This window comes from Gallinula chloropus, assembly GCF_964237585.1.
Source record: "Gallinula chloropus genome assembly, chromosome: 17".
Classification (NCBI taxonomy): domain Eukaryota; kingdom Metazoa; phylum Chordata; class Aves; order Gruiformes; family Rallidae; genus Gallinula; species Gallinula chloropus.
Genome location: NC_140102.1, coordinates 8,724,696 through 8,748,858, shown reverse-complemented (window position 1 = coordinate 8,748,858; position 24,163 = coordinate 8,724,696). Strand labels below are relative to the sequence as shown.

At 45.5% G+C, this 24,163-nt stretch overlaps 1 protein-coding gene across 1 annotated transcript in view; it reads left to right on the top strand.

Moving 5' to 3' along the window:
• The window catches only part of FBRSL1 (fibrosin like 1), a 534,150-nt gene that overhangs the window by 504,484 nt on the left and 5,503 nt on the right, over positions 1 to 24,163 (top strand). Inside the window, exons 8-18 of the mRNA XM_084272242.1 lie at positions 1,567 to 1,963; positions 3,502 to 3,755; positions 7,869 to 8,356; positions 10,550 to 10,600; positions 11,561 to 11,656; positions 15,025 to 15,096; positions 15,661 to 15,699; positions 16,562 to 16,633; positions 17,930 to 18,062; positions 21,333 to 21,410; positions 23,195 to 23,278. Coding sequence (XP_084128368.1) covers positions 1,567 to 1,963; positions 3,502 to 3,755; positions 7,869 to 8,356; positions 10,550 to 10,600; positions 11,561 to 11,656; positions 15,025 to 15,096; positions 15,661 to 15,699; positions 16,562 to 16,633; positions 17,930 to 18,062; positions 21,333 to 21,410; positions 23,195 to 23,278 — 1,764 coding nt within the window. The remainder of the gene's footprint in view (positions 1 to 1,566; positions 1,964 to 3,501; positions 3,756 to 7,868; positions 8,357 to 10,549; positions 10,601 to 11,560; positions 11,657 to 15,024; positions 15,097 to 15,660; positions 15,700 to 16,561; positions 16,634 to 17,929; positions 18,063 to 21,332; positions 21,411 to 23,194; positions 23,279 to 24,163) is intronic.

Sequence of the window (24,163 nt, the reverse complement as noted above, 5' to 3'; positions counted from 1 at the left end):
AGTGGTGCAAGCCAGAAGCAGTGTGGGGAGCTGCCTTTCTCTCAGTGAAAGAGATACCATCACCACGTGGACGTTTTCTGTATGGAAAATGAGTTGGTGTGCTACAGGCTCTGATTCATCACCATCTTCCTTTCATCTGATGTTGGGATGTTGATTCTCGGGTTGTCAGAGCTGCTGCAGTGAGGACCCTGGCCTTGCTTGCAGCAGTTGTGTTTCCAAATGCCTGGTTAGAGCGTCTGCCTGGCCAGAATTAGCTCACGGTGTGTGCTGTGTGTTATTTCCACACCTCCTACATCAGGAACTGGATCAGTCCTTTGATGAGACGGGAAAATTCCAAAGGTGGAATTTGTTCCTGAGGGCTTTGGGAGCATGTTAATAAATGCAGGTAGCATCTCTTACATGTCTGTATGCCAGCTAAACACAAACAGCCCCCAACACGCTCTGATGGATAATAAAGGCATGTATCCCAAAAGTCAGTTAGAGGTGCTCTCTGTGCATGGTAGGGTACATGCCTGTGAAACACATGGACAACACTACCTCTTGTGATCCATGAACAGCTTTTCTCCTTGTTGTGGGTATATGTGCACTCAGGGATACACAGATTGTATAAAAAAGGAGTTACAGTGGGACTCAAATCACATTCGTGTTGGTCTTTTTGTTTGTCATTGGCCTTTTGGATCCTGCCTTCTCTGAAATATTTCTCCTTCCCTCCCTTTTCCCATTTCCTTTCCAGCCTTTTAACCCTTTGTGCTGCGTTGTTTAGCTTAATTTGGAAAAAGAAATACTTGGCATCATAGAAAGAGTAATTCCATACAGAATTCTCACTGTGGGTGCATTTTGCAAGGTCGCAGCTTTCCAAATAGTGTTGATATGTATCTGCTATAATTTGGGTGAGCAGGACTATGCTTGGGTGCTCACTGCACTTCTGACTGGTTTTCTCAAGCTGTCTTCCACACAAGCATGTGGCCAGGGATCCGTGATGTCCCAGCTACACGGCAGGACTGTCCCAGCCTTTGCCGCACCAAGACCCCAGATAGATAGATCCCTGGAAGCCAGGAGGAGTTATCATTAGTGGCTTGTGGGGGACCTGTGGTGTGTTGCAGCTGGACTAGAGCCTAAACACCATGTAGATTCCCTTACAGGACCGTTGAGAAGATGAAATGTCTTAAGGATCGTGCTTGTGTTCCTGAGTTCATTATCAGCCTTAAAACTTAGATTGAGCAGGAAATACTGTAGCAGTAACTTGAGACGTGCTCACACTCCTACTGCACATAACCTTGGGAGTCTGTAGAAGTCACAAAGCTATATGTTCTTTGTAGTATGCATTCATTTAAGGACAGCTAAGTCTCTTACACACATGCTGGCAAGTACAGTAGACTGGTCAGTCAAGGAGAGCGGAAGGACAGACACACAAACACACATTGATCTTGTGGCAGCAGTGCTCCCACGATGCTCCCACGAGCTGAAACATGACTTGTTTTTTCTCAAGCATATGTTCTACCAAGCAGAGAAACAAACACAGTCCTTTCAGCACGCGCTTTGTTCTTTTTCTTGTCGCTCCATAAGGTCCCACCTTGAATGACAAGCCAGAAGCGAAAGCAGCCAATGTCCCAAAGGTGTCTGGGCTAGAGCGGAGCCGGGAACTGAGCACCGACGTGCCCTTCGCCCTGCCTATCCCCAGCCCCCAGCCAGTAGCTGCCGTTGTGACTTCTACTTCCTCAGCGCCCACGTCGAGCGCCAGAGCAAGCCCACTGTTGAAGAAGGAGACAGTGATTTCAGCACCAGCACCACCAAGGCTCACGCCTCAGCCGCAGCCTCGGCCACAGTCACAACCTCAACCTCGGCCGCAGTCGCAGCCTCAGTTAATACCCGAGCTTCGGACCCAGCCTCCGAGTCACATCCCTCCACCTCTCAACTACCAAGTGCATCACCAGGTGGCCCACAACGGACTCAATAATATCAGGTAGGGGACAGGGACATCCTTTTTTGTCATCTTTGTGCTACTGCAGGGATAAAGCTTATTTCAAACAGGATAGAAATCACTGGGAGGCAAAACAAGAGCGCTCTTACCATCTGAGTAAGATGCTCCATGTTTTGGATATTGGACTTTGCTGACTGCATGGGCTGGATTTTTCCTCCAGCATTTGAATGATGGTGATAAGTGCTCCCTTTCTGGGGGAAAGGCATGTGTAACCACGGGGTAAAGTTCCTTTAGGTCCAGTTTCTAGAGAGTTTTGCGCTGTCATGTCTGAGCTGGCTAGTTCATGCCTTAGAAATTTAAGGTGGTTTGAGTTTGAGCAACTCCCTCCTTTCGTATTCAGAAAGAAATCCATGGAAATAGGTTTGTTGGTGGTTATCACAGAGGTCTTTTGGTTCACCAGCATCAACAGAATATCTGTATCAGAAAATGCTCTCCCCTTAGAGCAGGACTCCTGTGTAGGCTGAGAAATCTGCTTCAATCTGACATGTTTGGATCTAGAGGAAGGCTTAGCTTCACTGTTTAAATTGTCTCTGTCCAGTAAGTGGGCTGGGTGAAAATGGTATGGATAGAACATTTCTGAAGAAAAGAATTTAGCCAGTCACCTGAACCCTGTAGTCTTTTTGCTGTTACCAGATACATGCCTTGTGTCCCAAACTAGAACTGGGATAGTTCAAACAACATTAGAAAACTGATTTAAAACATCATTTGGTTGCACAAGGGTCAAATAGGAATACAGAGAGCTGCCATTAATGTGTATTTCCTTAGTATCCTGCATATTTAAGCTCTGTTGGGGTTTTATCCTGTAAATGCCACCATAGTATAAATGATTAATAACATTTCAAGTTACTCGAGATAGCTCAGAGGTTTAGGTTGCAATAAGTAATCGGTATTATGGGAGTTATACTAAATAATAAGCCCAGTGATAGTGCCTTTTACCCCACAAAACTCACAGTGCAGTAGTAATAGCAGACGTAGAATACAGAATTATTATGAGGAAAATCTGTTAGCATGGGGTGTGCTTGCATACTTGTGTGAATAGAACTACACAGCGTGCCCAGCAGATACAGCTTGGTCCCAAAGTCACACTGTGCAGCTCTCTGCACCAAGAGCAACAGAAAAAGGAATTAGAGTAATTGCGTCGCATGATCACAAGGACACATATGGCTGCTGCAAGGTCATCAGAGGCTAAACAAAGGTGCAAAACTCAGCTGCCTCTGGGGCCTTCTTCAGTCCCATGGATGGCTCTGAGCATTGTAACTTGCTCAAGCGCCAGAGGAGATAGATGTCCCTTCAGAGAGCCCCAACTCTGTCCTGCCCTGTTGGAGAAGTTCGTGAAGATTCGTTACTGTCTTCACTGCCATTAAGAAAACCAAAAGCCTAAGCGTGGGGAAATCAATGTTAGACAGTCGTGGTGTTTCTGTTACTGTATTTCTTGCACTGTTCCATTACTGCATTGTAACACACTCTCTTTCTCTCTCTCTCTCTCCCCCTCTCTTCCCCCCATCTTTTTCTCTCCGCAGCCGGAGCAGCAGTGCTAGCAGTGCAACAAGCATCAGCCTCCCGAAACACCTTCCCCTCTCTCCCCAGATTCCTCCGCACCATTCCTCCGGCCCAGCTCTGCCCCTCTCCATCTCTAATCTTGCTACCTCGCACTTCTCTCTCAGATCACAGACCCAACACCAGCACCATCCGGCCATGTTCGCCACCCCACCCACGCTGCCACCTCCACCAGCGTTACCTACCAACAGCCTCGTGATACCAGGTCACCCTGCGGGTAGGTTCCCTTCTTCTTCCAGGGCTGGTCGGCCGTGCATGCGCTGGAGGGTGTTGAGAGATGGGCTGGCTGGTGGGCAGGTGAAATGAAGTGGCGCAGCCCCCTCTGCGGGCAGTGTGTGCTGGAACTTTGAGGGTGCTCATGAAACAGGTAGGAGACCTGGATGTGCTTTACTGGACGAGGGATTGTAGAGGCAGCACTGTAGCTCCCTATAGGAAGACTTCAGAACAATTTTTTTTAAAAATAATAGTCTTTTCAGGGCATGAGTGTGGTGGGCCACAGTTCCACAGGCAGTTGTTAGATGAACGAAGGACTGATGAACAGTTTACCTTTCTCCCCACCCTAATGGAAGCTGCTCCTGTTAGAACTGACTTGAAAAAAACTGTTTCTAATCATCCCAGAAGGCTGTTGTAACTGAGTGAGGAGTGAGCAGCCCCCCACACCTATCCCCTTGCTCCCAATCCTTCAGCAAGCGCCACATCCTGCCTGCAGAGTGAGACCCTTTGCCTGTGGTAGAACAAACTCTGTGTGCCCACGGCTGCTTGGCCTTTCTGGCTGAGGCAGAGACAGCTCAGCTGACAAGCTCTGCTGTTCAGTTCTCACTGTCTTTGCATCCATTTAAAAAATTTCCTTTGTTCACTCCCATTCTATTGTCACTTCTGCCCTAAACACCCTGTTTACCCCGCATCCATTAGCCTGCAGCTGTCCCTGGAAGAGACCCTGGCACCTGCAGACTTCCCTGCAACTTTCACTTGCCGGGGCCCCCTTTTGATCTGGCATTTGACTCCACAGCTAACTCAGCAAGGATTAAACAGACAAGTATTTTGCAAAAAATATACCCTCTGTCTCCAGTGAAGCCAGTTAAAGGAAGAGGGTGAGGGCAGATTTTCTGCAGAAAAAAAAATTTGATGACCTTGCATCCCCTTTTTTTCTCCCAGGAGCTAAATAATGTCCCATTATTAATAACTGCTTCTTTAACCGAAAGAAAAATGTGAATTGGTCCAAAGTGAGCTCTCAGAGCGGTGACAGACAAAAAGCTGTGGGTTCCTAGCCAGAAGCAGGACCACATAGGCCAAAGCTGCCAGCTTTCACAGGCCCTGGCACCATCTAGAATTTCAACCACATGGCTGGGAAGATGTTGGCAGCACTGTGGAAGAACTATTCATTGCTTCCCCTGTTTAAGGCAAAGGGCTACTGTGATGGAGACTTTGAAAGTGTTGCGAAAGGAAATAGCAATGTGCTCACTAAAAGCATGATATTGCAGTCACTGAAAGCAAGTATGTTTTCACCATTAACTTCAGGAGGTGCAAGATCAAGTGACCTATTCACATTCAGCAGCTCGCCAGGAAATGGTAACAGTCTTGCTCCTACTAAAAGGATTTCTCATGCAATTTAAGCAGGAGAAGCCTAAGTTAGTGGAGGGAAAGGTCTGGGCGTCTAACCCTGCAGACAGTGAAATGCCTCTTGTCTGCATTATATGAAATACCTGCAAACTGGCACATCATAAAATCGATACAGAGCACTGCATAGCCAGGAGCTTCTGTTGCCATTCACATAAAAGTTTCTTAAAAGCAAACAATATTGCTGAGCGGCCCTGAAGAGCTGGGGTCTGGCTGCTGCCAGCAGCACAGTCCTTGCTGTGCTGTCTGAGTGCATGTGTGCTCTCACTAAAAGCACCAGCTTAGAAAAGCCATCAGAAAGGGTATGGCCCTTTGAAATCTCCTTTTTGTCATCTTTTTCTCCTCCTGCTTTGGAGGAAAATGTGCTACAGCTTTAAATTTCCTTTGGCACGCTCGTCGCTGCTACAGAGAAGAAAAGCAGAGCTCAGAGCCTCTGCCTTCACTGGTGGTACACACTCCAGTCTGTGAATATCAAGAATGCACATCTGGTGGCCTTTCTTCCGTTTGGAACCTAAAGCTTATGCAAGTAACTTCAGAGCAACCCTTATGTGGGCAGCTGCCTTCTACTCAAGAACACCAAGGCTTTGTGCCTTCTCTTCTGAACATGGGGGTGCCTAGTGCTGTTAGCAGGACTGACCACCTCACGTGCGCACGCAGAGCAGTAGTGTTTGGGCATTCAAAGGGCCGCTCAGTTACTCTGCTCCTAGTTGCATTATTACATGGCCAGAGCTGTGGGACAAGTTATCACTGGTAGGCAGAGGAACTTAGTTCTGGCTCCTAACATTGCCCAGAGTCCCTCATGGAGTGGGCTGTTACTCAGCAGGCCTATCCTTACTGTGAAGCAGTCACTCCTCCAAGTGCCACACAGCATCTCCAAACATCTCTGGACCTTTTTTTTTAATCCTGACAGAGGCCAAAGTTGTGGTACAGGGCTTTGGGCTGGAGCCAGCTGCAAATCTATCAGTCTGACTTCAAGTCTCTTAAAGAAATTGGATACCACGGCACTTACAACTGCCAACTCGCTTTTATCTCTCCCTCCAGAAAAGTGGATTATCTTGATGCTAACAGAAGGATTCAGTTTCTTTAAGTCATGCCAGATTTGAATGCATAAACACACACATATGAAATCATACACATATTCTCTAAAGAGGGTAGATTTTGGACCTAAGTGCTTTCAGCCTAGGTTGGTTTTTTCCTTGTTTCCTTGCTCCAAGGAGAACCCATTAGAGATTCTCTTGCTTCAGTGTCTTAGGCTTCAGAATCACAAGTGGATGTACTTGCTGCTTTTGTATTAATTATTACAGAGATTGTAGCAGTACACAGTACCTGCTTCTAGCAGTACATTTATTACTGAAAAACAAATGACTTAATCACCCAAAATTTGATATCAAAAGTGACTTTCAGTAGGATGTCAGCTTCTAAGTGGTAGGAGAGACCTTGAAATTCCCCATCAAAGTACCTGTTTTTAAGGATCTTAACCATGTCACTTCAGAAAGTGATAGATTTAAACATTTCTGGTGTTAACCCAGAAAATATAAGTAAAACAAATGCCTGCAGAATGTGTTTTCTTTTGCCCCTTTATATTCAGTGCTCTAGTATAAAAGAGTTGTTAGATTGAGAGGAGCAGGTTCATGTACACTCAGAAATGAGCGAGTCAGTCAGGACTGGGGCTATGCCATCCACAGCTGGTGATGTGGGCTGCTCTCAGCTTAGAAAATACCTGACCTGTTGGGTGCTGATTCCTGTTTGAAGTTCTTATGCAAAATGGATTTAATTCCTACCAGTAGATGCTTTGGGGAAGTGGACATCTGTCCTTCCTGTCTTCAGTCATGTCATTTCTAAAGTGTTAGTATCTTCCACTGCCCTAAACCACATTCAAATTCAGTGCAAGTTTTTCTTCCAGAGGAATATGCTGAGGTCACATGTCAGATGGTGGAACATTTTGTTTCTGCAGTCATTGCAACCTTTATGAGATCTTGAGCCAGTTAAATGTTTCTCCTCTTCCCACATATTCCTCCTCCATATTTTTCATAGGAGGAAAGCCTGGAGGCAAGGACAAAAAAATGACAGTTACAGCCTGTTAGAAATTGAGGAAAGGACTGCTTAGTATTTAAGACCTCAAAAAACCTCAAAACTTACTGCAAAGAAGGTGTCAGTTTGTAGGATGGATGTTCATAGTAACTGTGTGCATGTCCTGGGGATCAGAAGGAGGAGGTTGGCACAGGGATCTGTTGAGAAATGGCCATCCGAGCAGGTAGTTTCCAGCCACCCAAATCCGTGGTTACCTCACTGCGTTGTAGGTCATCTCAGAATTTTACCTCTTAAGTACATCTGTGGGAGAGTGTAACACAGGCATTAGGCCCGCTATCCATTTTCCATATACTTGTGTGCTTCTGAATTCCAAACCTGCGAAGGAAACAGGTCAGTATTGCTCGTTTTAGAGTGAGCCATGGTCCTCAAGGGTGCTCCCCAGCATCTTGCTGGTGCGGGAAGGTCTGGCCACTGTGCCACGAGACGGGACCACCGGGGTCCGTTCCCAGAGACACCTCGGTGCTGTGGCCATCAGGTGCCGGGGAGGAGGAGTAGCCCATGGGGCGGCGGAGCTGCGCGGGGGTAGCGGGGCTGCGGGCGGGGGGCCGGGGGCGGATGCTTGCTGACGCCCCCGATGATGTTTTCTGCTGTGATGACTCATGGTGTTCTCTCTTGCCTTTAGATACCAGCCTGTTGATATCATTCAACCAACCAATCATGTATTGCCAGCCTCATTCGGGGATTCTGATTGGTACTTTGTCACAGGCATCTCTCTTACCTCCACCAATGAGTCCTCACGTAGAAAACCACCACAGCATGACCTGCAGAAACAGGGAATGCCAGGTGAATATTGACTCTTTCTCCTCCGTCTTTGTGGTACTCACAGGCCCACGGGCCTCTGTGTCTTTTTTTTTTCTCTCTCTCTCTCCTCTAGATCACGAACTGCTCAGGCAAGAGCTGAACAACCGGTTTTTGGTTCAGAGTTCGGACCGGGCCGCTGCCTCACTTGGCCCGGTGCCGCTGCTGAGAGCGGAGTTTCACCAGCACCAACACACGCATCAGCACCAACACACCCACCAGCACACATTCACTCCTTTTCCATCCAGCTTGCCCCAGACGCCGCTCATGCCGCCCTCTGCACCTCCCATGGTGCGTACCCCAGCCCAAAATGTGAGGATAAGTAGAGCATCTCTGGTCAAAAAGCCTAATCCACTCTGGTCATACAAAAAACCCCAGTCCTCTTCATTTCAGCCAGGCGTGCCATGCTGTCCCTGTCCCTCCAACCTGGAGAGACAGGCCCTGCACTCCAAAGGGCCCCCCCGTTTCCATCCAGCGCTTCCACACCCAGCCTCCAGATCCACCCCAGTGCTGCTTCCCATGAGCAGATACCAGACCCATGAGACAAGTCCAGAGTCCCTTTAGTTTCCCTTCTTATGTGTCCTGCTGTGTATCTTGGCTCCCCCTTCCCCAGAGACAGGTGCCATGACACACCAAAACACACCCACAAGGGACACGACGAGATCAGCAGCCTCCAGTGCCAAACACAGTCCCCGTGGCTCTGCACTGTGGGGCAGACCATACTTGCTTACCCAGGGCTCTCACCACTGTGCATCTGATACGAGTTTTGTCCCTCTTCCTCCTAACTCCCTAATCTATATTGATTTTGGCATTTATTATTTGATTGCATCAACAAGCACTAATGTGTGTGTGGCTGGTTCTTCTTGTGGGAGAGATCCTCCTGGCCATGGAATGTGCTTTAGCATTTTGCAGTTGAATTTGTTTGTAACACAATGGGGACTTTGCTGCAGCTGTTACAAAATTGTTAGAGATCTGCTACAAATGGGTTTTGTCAGTACTTTAAAACACACTCTCTCCCCATTTCTGGCAATTGCTCTGTGAGATTGAAAGAATGAGGTTCAGCTTTCCCCCCGCCCTCAGTTTCACACTGTGTCCAAAATGGAGAAGCAGCTCTCTCCTGCTCTAAGGCTAGCAAAAACCAGGAGTAACAGCAAAAGCAGCCTTTGGGAAGAACTACCAAGAACTCAAGATCCATAATGGTTCTCACTTTACTTTCCCACTGCTGTCTGCCCGATGACATTCTTGGGTTGTAATCTGCTTAGCAGCGAGACAATTAAAAGTAACATCATCCACCCAAAATACAGCCCCAGGTGTTTGCTCAATGTACTCGTGTGTAAACACCTTCCCCTTTCCTTGGTCTATGTAAAACAATCTTAAAACTGCTCAGAAACCTCCTGTGTTATTTAAGAATCCTGATACCCGATCCCCCAAACAGCTCCCTCCCCTCCCAACCGTGCCCGTTGATGTCAGCCTTCATAGCAAAAACAGCTTGCAAGGCTCTTTTGTTATATTTCACTCACATCTTCTTATATTCCACTAGATCAGGTCTGCTAATCCCAACACCAGAGAAGAGTGTTGAAATTTACAGCTGCATGTGTTTGGTAATTTATGGTATTTACACTGGAGGGGACATGGCTCCAGTAATAACTGTAATTAATGAAATTACAAATCTACTCTCCTGCACAGAGGAGTGTGAAACAGCAGCTGACTTGCCAAATAAGCAGCTTTTCATGGGGTCCTACAGCTCCCTTCCCTGCCTTCTTTCCCCTCCCTCCTCCCCAGCAGAATGTACATACTGTTCAAAAATGCAATGTATATATGCTTTGGTTTTGCTTCCAAGGAGGTACAAGACAAACGGTCATAAAAATAAATACAGGGCACAGACTGCACCCATGGAGGTGTTAAAACCCCATGCTGGAACAGAAAAGGTTAATGATGGGCTTTCCTCCAGGGCGCTCTCTCTTTGGCAGGGGAGGGGATTATACAGAGTTCTGCATCTACAGCAGTTAAGTCCTTTTCGAAACGATTGTGGCACTTAGAGAAACCCAGAAAACAGGGAGCTGGTACTGGTTGCCCCACAGTAGATGCTGGGGTCTAATGGAAAACGTTCCCTACCTTCTAGTCTGTGATCTAGCTCAGTGCTCCCAGGGCACATCTCAGATCTAGACCCAGAGCTGAACTTGCCTGCGTTCCGTTGTGCTGCAGATACCAGGACTGCTGTCTGCATAGCGGAGGAGCCGCACCACGTAGGTCCTGCAGACAGGGCTCTGCAGGGAGACTCGCGGCCCCCGGCGCAGGCCGAGGCCTCGCGCCTTTCCGTCTCCATTAGCTTGGGGAAATCAGTCAGCTCCTTGATGAGCGAGTACGGAGTAACCAGTCAGTTCTGCTCTGTTAAATGCTGCACAGATGGGCCACGGTTATGTGTCTGTGTTGTAATCCTGATGTGTTCGGTGCTGCCAAAACTAAACTCACATGTTGCCTTTTTTTTCTCTCTTTTCTTTCCAGTTTGACAAGTACGCTCCCAAATTAGACAACCCTTACTTTCGACATTCCAACGTGAGTGCTTACCTTCCTAGGTGGTGTCTTTGTTAATGGTTCTGCTTGCACTTCTTTTGCTTGTATTGATGGGTTTGATTCATTCATTCCTAAAGCTCTTTTTCTGTCACGATGTTTGGTTGGTTTTTAAGGTACAAATTTTTCTTTGGGTTGTTTTTTGGTTTTGTTTTTTTGTTGTTGGGTTTTGGTTTGTTTATTTTTAAATCTTTATCTACTGCATTTCTGCTGCTGTGGCTCTATTTTGCTGTGCCTGGGATGGCAGGGAATGCGCAGAAATTGCTAAATCAGTGGTCATTGCAGTACCTTTGCAGCTGGTGCTTCTCACAGTGCAGCAGCCCCCAGTGCATGGCTCTTTCACAAGATTTTGCTCAGGTCACAGGAGTAAGTCAGACTGGTGGTTTCTTCCTGGTGCTCCCCACTGCTCCAAAACACAAAAACTACATGTTTTGGGACTTGTAAAAACTGCTGTGAGTGCTCAGGAGAGGCCTAAGCAAAACTTAACCCAGCCTACACAACTACAAGGTGGTGTGCATGTTGCCTGTGGTTAGTGTCCAGTGCAGCATCTTGTGGTTCTTTTTTGCTTTGAAAAAGAAAGCAGGTCACATTTCTAAATGGGATCGATTTGTTTGCTACTGCAGAAAAATGCAGAGAGAACCAAAAGCGAACATAAACCCCCAATTATTCTAATTCCTCTAAAACCAGTGAATGCTCTGTGCTTCCTGCAATAGTCCACAGATTTTAAAGGCACACTTGTTCAGCACTATCCAGAAAAATTCATCAGATGAGCGCATTTTCCAAGTTTTGGCTTTGCTCTTAAAAAATTTGAAAGCAATTTTAGTGTATATTTTCACTGTGGCACTCATTCAACACAGTACTATTTTTGTATGTGCCAGGCTTGGCACCTACCTCCACTATTGTTCAAGTTGTCCTGTGACATAAGCATCTCTTTTTCTTTTGTAGTTCTTTCCAACCTATCCTCCAGCAATGCCTGGAATGCCACCCATGCTTCCACATTCAGGTCCCTTTGGGTCACTTCAGGGAGCATTTCAACCGAAGGTACAAACTTCTTCTTCTGAAGGCTTTTGTTCTTTTGCTGCGAGAGAAACTGTTTGCAGAGTTGTGTCTCTGGTGATTCTGTAGCACATGATTTCACTAGCAGAAGTGCAACACGGGGTTGGAAATGATCGCCCCGCAGATCTGTGAGCATCCTCTGCACAAAGCAGCCAACACTTCAGCAGAAAATTTTCTCTTGGCACTACAGATTGTTCCTTGGAAAAGGATATAGTGGCTCACTGGGGAGGTCAAATGAAACTAGAGGAGGAGCATGGTTGAGTGACATATTTACAGCTAATAACAGACTGATGAGTCCCAAATCATTTTATAAATTTAATGGTCTGAGATTGCAAAAGATAAACCATGTTTATTCCCAGGAAAAAAAAAAAGAAGATAAATTGACTGTACAAGTGTGGGAACAATAGGGAGAGACTGCTATAAATGGGTAGAGCAATTTGAAGGAGCTGAATTTTTATTCCCAGCTCCGACACTGTCTGACCTTGGGCAAGTCGCTTAAATCTTCTGTTCCTCAGCTTCCTCATCTATAAAGTTATCTTGCAGCGGGTTTTATAAGGGTTGATTAATGCCTGCAAGCTTCTTTGAGATAGTATATTTGAAAAGTGCACTGCAACTGTAACATATCATTACAACTAGCACTGATTGGCATTTGGAAATGTTGCCATGATAACCAGCATTTTCAATGAATTCTGTGGTGTGCACTACTTGGTTTTTCTCCCAGATTTGTTCTTTTTTATTAACTACTTTTAAATGTACAGAAACTGTTAAATCAAGAAACACAAGTGGTATCTGTATAGCGTTTGTTTGAAAATGGGGCATTTACCCATTTGTACATCAATGTGTATTTATCTTCCTGGCATACCTGATTTTAGAGATTTCTCCTCTTGCACTGCATTTCCATAGAGCTCTGCTAGTGTGTTAGGAGACCTGAAGGACCGGTGCTGTAGCCAGGCTGTTTCTGTTTGCATGTGGAAGGTGGTTTCCATACCCATACCAAGCAGGGCTGTGCTGTGTGCTTCCCGCGTCCAGCTCGCTGACGTCAGTGGAAGTCAGTAATTAGCAGCTGCTGTGAAGAAGGCCTCTTACAGCCTTGCCACTTAACTAGTTTATTTTTTTGATGGAAGCTGGAGCATTGCTTCAGTGCCCATCAGATCCCATACATTACTTCGCTTTCTGTATACATTACAAATAGCAGAGTCTCTCAAATGTATTATTTTTTCCAGTGAGAGTTCTGTGTGTAGTGGCTGTAGGCACAGAAGAGGAGCAGTTGCATCCACGCAGAGGGAGAGAACGTAGCTGTCCTAGGAGGGAGAACATAGCTAGCCTAGCCTTCGACAGAGTTTGTCTACCCAGTGTCAAGTGATGCTTTCTTGAGGCTCCCTACAAGACCCCAAGTCATCAGGGTGTGAGCTTGACTTTCCAAGAAAAGGAGCTGCACAAATAAGGTGGAATTTGCAAAATACTGCTAATGTGAAGATAGACTTCAGTGTTGCCATATGGCTGCTGTTAATGAGGAGCTTCTGCTACACCAATAGCATGCTCTTGTAGCTTCTGTCTTCATTACAGAGCTTTATAGATACCATCTTGCTGTAAAATTCCATTAGACCAAAGAGAAGGTGTTAGAGAGAAAGAATAAGTGAGCAGAGACTTTTACATTTTTTAAGTTCACTGTGCTGCGTTACAACCAGCCTTTAATTCGTTTTAATGACGGATCCTTAGAACATTGGCTAGCTTGAGTTTAAGCAGCACAGGATTACGCTCTGAAGCCATGGTTAATCACTAACATCATTTGATCTCTGGACAGCGCTGTATTTACATGCAATCTAACATCTGAAGGAAACCAAATGGATCTGCTGCTTTGGCACATTATTTTCCAGTTTCCTAGAGGAGATGGAGCTGAACTGCTGGGCAGAGCCACTCTAGTCATCATTACTGCATCGTTTTTCCATGCTTTCTCCCTCCCAAGCTGTTTGACTAAAGCCTTCATAATCACTACAGGCTTGATGATTTGGTTTTGGCACGCTGAATCCTGCACTTCTTGCTTTCCAAAGCAGAGGTCTTGGTTTTGTTTTTCCCCTTCCCGTGTCAGTTGCCTACAGCTGTGCGTGTAAATCCACTGCACATAAATCCAGGCTGACGGTAAACTTCTCAGTGAGTTTCCCGAAGGCCATTTCTCACAAGCTAAGAACTTGAAAAGGTCAGAAGGATTCGGTTTACTTTGCTGGAGGAAGCATTCACATCTTTCTCCAGGGGACAAAGGGACAGGATGACACCATGCTATTAACATGTTGTGATCTTAAAGTTCTTGCCTGTATGATAGCTGTAACTTATTTGCCACCTTATATATACCTCAGCTGTCAGACAGGCCCTGAGAGCATAGATCTGCCTGGGGAGGTCATTGACTTACCTACACACACAGGAGAATCCTCTTTTTAATGAGTCTGGAAGTTGCACAGGCTTAGATGAATTAAAACCTATCTTTCCTCCCACACCCATGATCATACTCGTGCTTTGTAGAGTTTGATTGTTTGAAATCTACTGTAATTTGACCTAAAATGTGAGCAAAATACACTCTTGGAGAATGAGGTTTAGCCCCTCTGCACTCTGCTGCACGGAGGCACCAGGTGCAGCTGCTCTGGGAGTGGGAGATGGATGGATGGATGCCAGAGCGAGAAGGGGATCGTCTAGGACAGGGCAGCCAGGTGGGATCTGGAGGAGGAACACGGATTTGTTCAATGAGGTGTTTAAATCTTGCTGGGAAATGATGGGATAAACAATGCAAAGCTAGAAAAGACCCACAAGCACCTTCTAAGGTTTCTTATTTTGCCTTGTCAAAGCAAATAGATGGGCTGTTGCCATGTTAGCTGTTGTGTTATCTGGCCCCAGTTGGAGAGGGGCCATGGACCAATAGACGGAATATGGGACTAGGATGCCTGAGTTGTTCTGTTCCTGACTGCTGTACTGGTTGCAGCCTGAACCATGGAGGGAGTCAGTCCACCTCTCATTCTCTCCCCTGCTGCCTGCCTGTTTTGTCTAAAGAATAAGCTTGGGGGGCAGGGACTCTCTTCCCATCCACTCGCATACTGCATAGCACAATGGGGTGGTGATTGCAGTGGGGCTTAGGGGTGCTGCTGTAATACTGTTCCTGCTGCTAAATAATAATAGATAGATGACATGGTGGTTAAATGCTGTTGGCTGTCAGTAAGAGATAACATTTAGCACTAATGTAGCAATGTGCGTGTTCAAAGCACAGTACAAACATGGACTAATTAATGCCATTAACATCAGATAGAGATGTTAAATGTACCACTGGTATGATACAGTATTATTCACGCTCTATTCTTGTCTTTCAGACTTCAAACCCTATTGATGTAGCAGGTAGACCAGGCACAGTCCACCATACACTGCTGCAGAAGACTCCAGGGGTAGGCAACAATATCAAACCTTCCTTTCAGCTTATCTGGGTTTACAGTAAACACAGCGATTAGTCATTAAAAATAAAATAAAATAGAGCAGCTGGCGATCAAATTCTAGACCTGCAGTCAGGACAGAAGTTTCTTTTTCTGGTAAGACAACAGTAGCCTCCACCAGTCGTGAATACAAAGGGATGTATTGACTTCTTTAAACAAAGTCAGAGGGAAATGGGGCAGGAAACCCCTTCAAGGTCTTTCCCCTAAGCACTGCTTAGAGAGCAGTATTATGCGCTCCATTTCAGAGCGATTATAAGGTTCAGAAAAGCGCTGGCACTGTTCAGTTGCTGGCATGAAGCTGCTTTGTTTATCATAAAATTCTGCTGAGTTTGGTGCAAGGAATGAAAGAGAAGTTTTAAGCCTTCTTTAAGCCTTTTAGGTTTCCTGTGTCAGAGGGGACTTCTTTGGAACACTGCTTTCTAAATGCTTTTACTTGTTCAGAGGGAGGAAGTTCCCCACCTTTCTGTATATTGGCTAGTTTTAGAAAGACTGATTGTTTTATTTCTGCTTTTTCCATAGGTGTCAGACCCTTATAGGCCTCCAGTAAGAGTAAGTAAGGTTTGTGGGGGCTTTTATATACATATATATATATATATACACACACGCTTCAAATATGCATGTGGTTTTGAAATTTAACATGTCCAGTAGAAAAACTCACACTCATCTTTTATTTAAAGCAAAATGTCATAGTTAGCTCTTAGCTGCTTGTGATTAATAACATTCAGGTTGAATCCCAACCTTATTCTGCATCCATTTATGTGCATTAATAGTTCACAGCATGAAAAAAGGGTCACAAAAGTAAGTGACTGGAGCAGACGTTCACCGGTGATCAGATTCATGGTGCTTAGGTCAATGTGCTTTATTTGTGTCTCTGATGTTCCACAAAAACACCCTACAGTGAGTACTGAGGCTCAGCTGAAAAACAGTAACTCATTCGGCTGTGGCACCACTCATCCCTGGTGACTGTCCGTACCCTTTTGCTTATCAAAAGCAAGTAGCCATAATAACCACGCATGACTTAGCCTGCAGTGCAGGCAGGGATGAATGAACAGGGCTCTCTTCAGAAACAGAACCATTAACTATTAGCAGCTTGCTTTTAAGCATGGCATACTGTTCTTTGCTGCCTGTTACGTTGGTTTACGAAGTGGAGGAGGGTGCAAATAGGAAAGAACAAGGCAGGGATCTCTGGTCTCCGTGAGATGAGGGAGATATCCCACATTCTTCCTGTTTGCTTCCTCCTTAATTTAAACATCATCTGCCACAGTGCTGAAAGAACTGCTGATCGCCTATTGTGCCGTTTTAGTAATCAGCCTTTCTCATTGCTTAGGTGCCTGTTTGACAGTCAGGGAAATTAAATGTTCTATCTGATGTAGATTGCTAACGTATAAATTAATCTAAATTCTTGTGCTTTCCATTGCAGAAGCCTGGGAAGTGGTGTGCGGTTCATGTACAGATCGCCTGGCAGATCTACCATCACCAGCAAAAGATAAAGGTAATTCAGACAGCTTCTGGAACAAAGCCAAGTCTTCTGGTTTGCAGATTATATTTTAGTGAGTAATGAGCAGGAAGCAGTTACTGTTGGTGATTCTCAAGCTTGCCTGTATTGATTAACTAACACTTGCAATCCTTTAACATTTATTGTAGCAACCATAAAGTTTATCTGAGGGCAAAGGAGTTGGGTGGAAGGGTGGCAAAATGAGCAGGATATAGTAAGTTCTAGGAAGAGACAAAGAAGCTAGGAAGAGACAAAGAAAGGGAGGGGGAGGGAAAATTTGCCCCAAATCCATCTTTTTTTACAAAATATACATGTTTAATGTCATTTCCCTCCTGTACTAATGCCTCCTCTGGAGGAGGTAATGAAATGACCAATACGGTGAAAAACATACTGCAAAACATAGAGCCGGGGAGCAGATTAGTAGTTACTGTGTTAGAGGTTGTTGGGCCTTCTGCACTGCAGTGATGATGTACAGAAGGAGGGGGTTTAAAACTCAAGAGATAACAAGATGTAGGTACCTTGGGGTTCTGTTACAGGCTCAAAGTTCCGGGGCAGGCAGAATAGCTGATAATGGGACTTTTGTAGCAGGGGTGGCGGGAGGTTCCTAACTCCTGTAGTGTTTTTGTCCAGTTAATGAAGGCTATTCAGTGTTCAAGTAGGTGCACTGTAATTAGTGCCTCTACAAGTGGTGCACGTCCATTTTTTTAATAAGCAAGTCTGTCTTCTTTAAGCTATTGAGAGACTTATTTAGGTACAGTTCTGACGATGCTCACTTCTAAAGGGAAGGATAAAAACAGCCTCTGGAGGAGCCTCATAGCTTTCTGTATGCCCCTTGCCTGCATACTGAGCTGTGCTGGCCGCAGGAAGGGCACAGTCTAAGAGCATCTCTTTTTCCAAACTGGAGAAGCCAAACAGACAGGTCTGTCACCCAGCTCTCCAGACTTGGCAGTTTTCTGCCTGCAGAATATTTTTTGTCAGGCTGAGAGCACCGACTGATCCTGGGGTGCAGCGTGCTCAGTGTATCATGTTGCGTGCTCCGCTGTGTGTGCTGAGGGGCTGAGAGCTCACTTCAGACCTTATTCATGTGGATGAGGCAGGCAGCTGAGAGGCTGTGGAGCGAAATGGCCTTACAGATGCTGTCAGAGCATGACTGCGGTACATGACCAGAGACGCTGCTGTCACTCTTGCTAACTCTCCCTGGCAGGGCTAAGCAGGAGTGAGCCTGAACTCCTTCTCTTTTTCTCCCATGAAAAAGGAAGTGTATAATGAGACTGTTTTTATATCATTTGACAGCAAATGCAGCTGGATCCCCACAAGCTAGAGATAGGTGGTAAACTTGACCTGTTCAGCAGACCTCCTGCCCCTGGAGTGTTTCCAGGCTTCCATTATCCACAGGATCTTGCCAGGCCTCTGTTTTCTACCACAGGTAAGGAAAGATCATCATTTATTACAAAAAAAAACCCAAAACCACAAAACCCCCACATTCAGTATATGTAATGTGTGTCCCTGCAGCTAGCTTTGCCTCAAACATTGAAGCAGGCAAGATTGGTTCAGAGGGGTGCAGAGGCACTGGTGATTGTTGTGACCAGAGCTGTCAGCGCCTCTGGGCTGGGCTCTGCTGCTGCTTCCAGCACAGGATCCTCTGCATGTCACTGAGCTGCAGCACTTGGCTCTTATATTCCTGTCTGTGCAGCTGGTTCTTATGTGCCTGATTAATAGGCTATAGAGTGATTTTAAAATGTGATTCTGACAAAACACTTGAAAATGTTTCCATTGCACAGGATTGGAAGTGGCCCCAGTCTCTTTCTTGGTTTAATATTTGCCACGTTGTTCTTCTCAGCTCCTCCACTCACCAAGTTTGTGTTTGTTTTCTGAAAACAAGGTTGGTTTTGTGAGAAGAGACCTTCAATAACAGCATTAAGAACACCACAGAAGGTGTATTTGTGAAGTGTTTGGTTTTTAAATATAAAGTCACCCTAGGTGTTATGAAGTCCAGCAATCTCTAAGGCTTAAAATGACATCTTGAAATTAAAAAAAAAAAAAAAGAAAAAAAAGAAAAAAAAGAAAAAAAAGGAAGTGTTAAATGCCATTTACATTGATCAATTTTTTCTAATCTGTTGGAGAAGTAATTAGAATTAATGCAATTACCAAAGTGTGCAGTTCTTGATGGCTCTGACCACAGGAGACAGAAACTCTGACATTCTGGCTTTGGAGGTCTGATAGGACCTTGTTCCTTTCCATCTGTCAGACGTTGGTTTTGTTCTCTTCCCAGGCCTTAACTTTCCCTCGAGACTTTTGCAGATTTTCTTTCTGTATTTAAGATGTCAACCTCTGCTTTCTGTATGCAGTTAATTTGCAACTGATGTCATTTTCTTCCCTAACTTTACTCTGGCTTTCTGACGCAGTGTTAGACTCTCGTTCTAACTCAGTGTTATATTCAGCCCTGGTTCAACCCCATTGGAATGACTGAGGTTAGAAGTGTTAGGAATTTTGTCCCAAACCTGACAGAAAAGCAACATATGAGAATCAAGCTGAAACCTCTGGGAGAAATGAGTTGCAAATGCAGATGTGGGATAGCCTTCAGGAACTCCTCTGGTGGTTCAATTTGTCTTTCCATCCTTATCTGTGGCTGGAAATTCTTAACCATCAGATGCATGTTTGTTACCACCACATCTAATCAGTGCTGATAGTAGCTGTACACTGTCGGATGCCACCCTGTGTTTTGGTCTCTGTAAATGTACTTTGATAGTACGGGGCCAAGATGTTTATTGCATCTGCTTGGATGCATAAGCACAGCTGATTTACAAACCTCTGGCTCTTGTCCTGTTTCCTTATCACCATCCTCAGTCTGTCCTGCATTGTCATTACAAAAATCTTGTTCCACATAAGGTTTGGCAACTGAAAGCTATATTGGGCAGAATTTACCCTAAGATGAGGGCAGAAAAGCTCCACTCCAGTAGATATCTTGAGCTTTTTCTCTTGCTGGCTTGTTTCTCCATTCATACAAGCAAGAGAGGAAATAGTATGGAATAGATACATTAAAGAAGGCAAATTAATAGAAAACTTTCACTAGAGATAAACAACCTAACAGCAACTTGTCTGGAGTATATTAATCACGAGAGCCATCACACGGTAAATCTAGGTAAAGAGTGCTATCAAAGTGAACAAACACTGCAGCAGTAATATATAGATGAATAAATCTTTTACTCTGCAATATCCGAGGCATTCTTTCCACCTTATCAAACAAGCGTGCAGTTGATGTGAATCATTGGTTCTGCTGCATTGCCTAGTTACTGTGGGAGACATAAGTTATCTTAGGGCCACCTGTCTTCAGGACGGATGTTCAGCTGCCTGGCAGACGCTATATTTAATAACTACCTGACAGCCTGCAATGCCGCTCCTGGCTTTCTCTGGAGGATTTTTTATTATCAGCCCGTGTAGTTGAGTTTGTAAGCCGTCTCCTTTGAAGAAATCTCCCATCCATTTTACACCTTCTGAAATCTTAAAGGATTAGAAAGATGACAGTCTCCATCCGTCTTGAAGCATTGGAGCAGTCAGAATGTTTATAGATAACTCCAGGGCTCGTTGCTGTGGTCTCTCTTAAGTTTCCTCAACTCATTTTCTGGCTGCTTAGGTTTGTGGTGCCCAAGCTGGTGAGGGACACGCACCCTGTCTCCCTCTCCATTTTTATAGTCTGCTCATGTTCTGGACACATGCCTGTGTTTTACAACGACCATCTGTTGTTGGGCTCTGTCACCAAGGAAGACCAGGTCAGGGACTGACCAGCACCTCCATAAAATAATGGTCTTGTTGGTATACTGGAGTCACCAAAACATTCTGTCACACACGCATGAAGCATAAATATTCAAAAGTTGATTTCAGCTGCATCTTGAAAATCCTCTGTGCCAATCTTAGGGGGTGAAAGCCAGGCCCATGAGATTGCCCAAACACACTGGCACCTGAGGCATACATAGGAGTTAATCTTCCTCCAAAATCCCTGTATCCCAGGGGCAGGTAACACCAGGGCTCTTCACAGTTCAGTTGCAAGCCCACTCAAGTTCACGTGTGTCTGCCTGCAAAGGAGACCAACCTCTCATTTTCTGCTCTGAAATGAGAGCAGAATGTTCTGTGTGAGCCTGATTCTTCCTTTCCCAGAAGGGATCGTGGCACCGTGGCAATGAGTAGTGTCTAGGAAAGGGAAGAAACCACCGTGGGGGCAGCCTGTGGATACAGAGGCAGATGTGAGAGTGTAGATGGAGCTCTCATGGGAGAGTCATGATTGATGTTTCCTGTGTGCCTGTCATTAACTGGTGTTTCATATGGACTCTAATCAGTCACTTCCAAGCACCTTCTGTCTGGGCCCATAACCTGGGCTGACCCTTTTAATGTAAACACAGAGTAATGACTGAAAATGCCAGACAAAGAGATTCACTTCCTCATTACTACAGGTGAGCAGCAACGCTTGCTCGCTCGGTGCAAGGTCTCCTCCTGCCTCCTAGTGACACAGACTCCTTTAAAGGGCACTCAGAGAACTCCTGCCTGTAGCTTTCTCAGTGGGAGTCCGAGGTCTCTTTCCCCAGTCTTTGCTGTGTTTGAATCTGGCCTTTGCATCTGGTTCCTGGATGTGGTGGCCAGGGTCTCTGTGTATGCAAACAGTCACTTGCCACTGAACTAAAAAGGGACCTTCTTCTCACAGGTGCGACACATCCAGCCACCACCCCTTTTGGTCCTTCACCTCACCACAGCAGTTTCCTGCCTACTAACCACTTGGCAGGTAAGTGTAAGTAAACCCTGCCTTCACCTTTATACCTCCGACCCATGCCTGGCTGTCCTGCGTGGTCCTGCCGTGAGGCACTGTAGAACTTAGGGAGGGAGAGGATTGAACTGTCCCAGGAACCAGAAGCTAGCCAGGGCATCCTCCCACCCACGCCAGTCTCTGCTCTCCTCCAAAGGGAGAGGGGCAGGATTAGCAGAATCCCTCCTGGGAGAAGCAGGCATTGCAGAGCAGGAAGGTCTGTCACCACTGGGACACTGCACAGGAGCTGAAACGTGACCTATAGAGCGCTTCTGTGCTGCTTGGTGTGCCCAAGGAAACGGGGGAAATGTATGCAGAGGTACCTCAGACAAGCCAGAGCTTAAAATGTGCTCCTCCTGTACCATTTCCCACCTATCAAAGTCCTTGCTAGGTTCTTTATTAAAGTTCAGTGAACGGTTGCTGGCAAATGGCTGTTCTCCACATTTTGCCAGCCTTTCAGTTTCCTAATTGGCAGTAAGTAGAGCCTGATTTTCTCAAATTTCCTCATTTCAGAAGCTCACAAGCAGCTCATTGCCAATTAAAGTTCAAGCTCTGTTGATTAATGTTTTAGTAACACTCATCCAATCAGTAAATGTGGCATGCCACATGACCTAGTACACTTTTTTTTCCCCCTATTGCAAATACCCAGTTCACATCAATTCCTGAACATTCTGTCAAAATTAACCATATCTCTACAGAGTCACTCAGCTTCTTAGTATCAAAGGAGAAGGGCAAGAACAGCTATTTTAAAAATAAGTAAATCAGCAAATAGCTGTTTGCTTCGACATCTGAGCTATTTGTTCTGTTTGCCTTGATGTTTTAAATATAAGGATATCCATGAGGAAGTGGAGAGCAACACGCCTCCTGTAACATGGCAAGTGAAAGGCTTTAAAGGGACAGTCAAAAAGACAGTGGGCAGAAGGGGAGTTGTCTAGAGATGACCAGAAATGAGGAAAGTAAATACACTGGTACAGTTTAACCCATAGGCATCTCTGGAGTGCAGAAACCTGAGTCAGGCTATACCCACTCAGAGAGGAACCTCTTCTGATGATGGGTGCCTTTAATGAAAACAAATGAAAGGCAAGACATCTTTATAAAGACAGGTGCTGGTAGCCAAATAGTCAGATACTTGACTAAGAAAGGCAAGATTCATCCTTTGCCTCCAAGGATACAAACCTGCCATCCCTTTGTCACCGTAGCTATGGTTTCCACCACCACTGGGATCAAGGAAGCCCTTGTGGGAGAGCGTTTTGGTTCAAACAGGACAAATGTAGTTGGTGTAAGGATGGATGTCGGTAGCAATTAGCTTGGGACTGTCTCTGTGCACTGTTAGGAAGAGGGTAGAAAGTTGTACACAGAAACAAGAGAGAAACAATGCATTCCCTTGGTATATTGGCCCAGGAGCCTGCTGAGGCTCTTATTTCAAAGCCATTGCAAGGCTTCTACTGTGAGTACTGATAAGGAAGGAGAGTTATAGCTCAGCAGCAGCCCCCCTAATTTCAGCTCTTAGACCTTAATTTCTAGGTCCCCTCTGACTGGCATACAAAAGTTTATTACAGCACCTGTTTGCAGAGTGAGCACTGAATCCCTTCTCCGTTTTAACATGATGGGAATTTTCTGTGCAAAGAACCTTGCAATGAGAAGGATCAGCTTAAAGTCTGGCCTAATCCTACTTGGATTCAGACCGTTAGAAGGGGAGGGGTACGTTTCATTCTCCAACATTCTTGGCTAAATGCCTGCTAAATCCCTGTTTGCCTTTCCAGATCCATTTAGCAGGTCAAGCACCTTCAGCGGCCTTGGGAACTTAGGCAGCAATGCCTTTGGAGGATTAGGCAGTCATGCTCTGAGTAAGTACTGGCTGGGTTACTGCAGACAAACATCCCTTCCAGAAAAGCCACATGCTAATATTTACAGCAGCTGGTGGTAGTTTTTAAAGAAGTTTAATTCCTAACCTCCATTCTCCGATCTGAAAACACTGCACCTAAGATTTCCAGGTCTCTGCGGTGGGAGCTTTTCTGCATGTCACAGACATCACTAGCTGTGCTCTGTGTCTCCTCCCTGCTGAAGTTGGTACCTTGTGTGCTCCTAGAGAAGCTGGAGCTACAAGACCCCACTGAGCTCTGGGTCCCTATGGGCACTTAAAGTACCACCCTTCAGTGGTGAAGATGCACAGTGGAACAGCTAGTGACACTTCTCCTAATCCAGTGTGTAGATTTCCTCTGTAACCATTGTCTGAAGTTTAAATTACCTGTATGAAATGGTTTTGCTTCAAAAACATGATACCTGTAGGCAAGACATGCTTGAGAGCCACACATAAGAGAGCATGCTTTTGCATCTCATGGTGCAACAGGAATCAGCTGAAGATTAATGGAGGAAAATCAAGTGACTGTTCTAAAAAGCCTACAGCCAGGCTCTATTTTTATACACACACATTCATTCCACCAAATAGTCTGGTTTCTTTAACAAAAAAGTCCCTGAATCCTCAGCTGCAGGCAGCTGATTGCTTGTAACTACCCACAAATTAAAGTTTCTGCCAGTGAGAGGAGCTGAAGGAAAGTACTGCTTTTGTGCTGGAACCCTTGCTGGGGTGGGGGGAGATGAGGAGCTGGGCATTTTCAGTCATCTCTGTGTTACCCAGATGCATAGTTAAAGCTCCCTCCACCAATAACCTTAAAAGAGCTGGTGGATTTTACACCCAGTGTTGGAGGTATTTGTGTCCACCTACTAGTAGC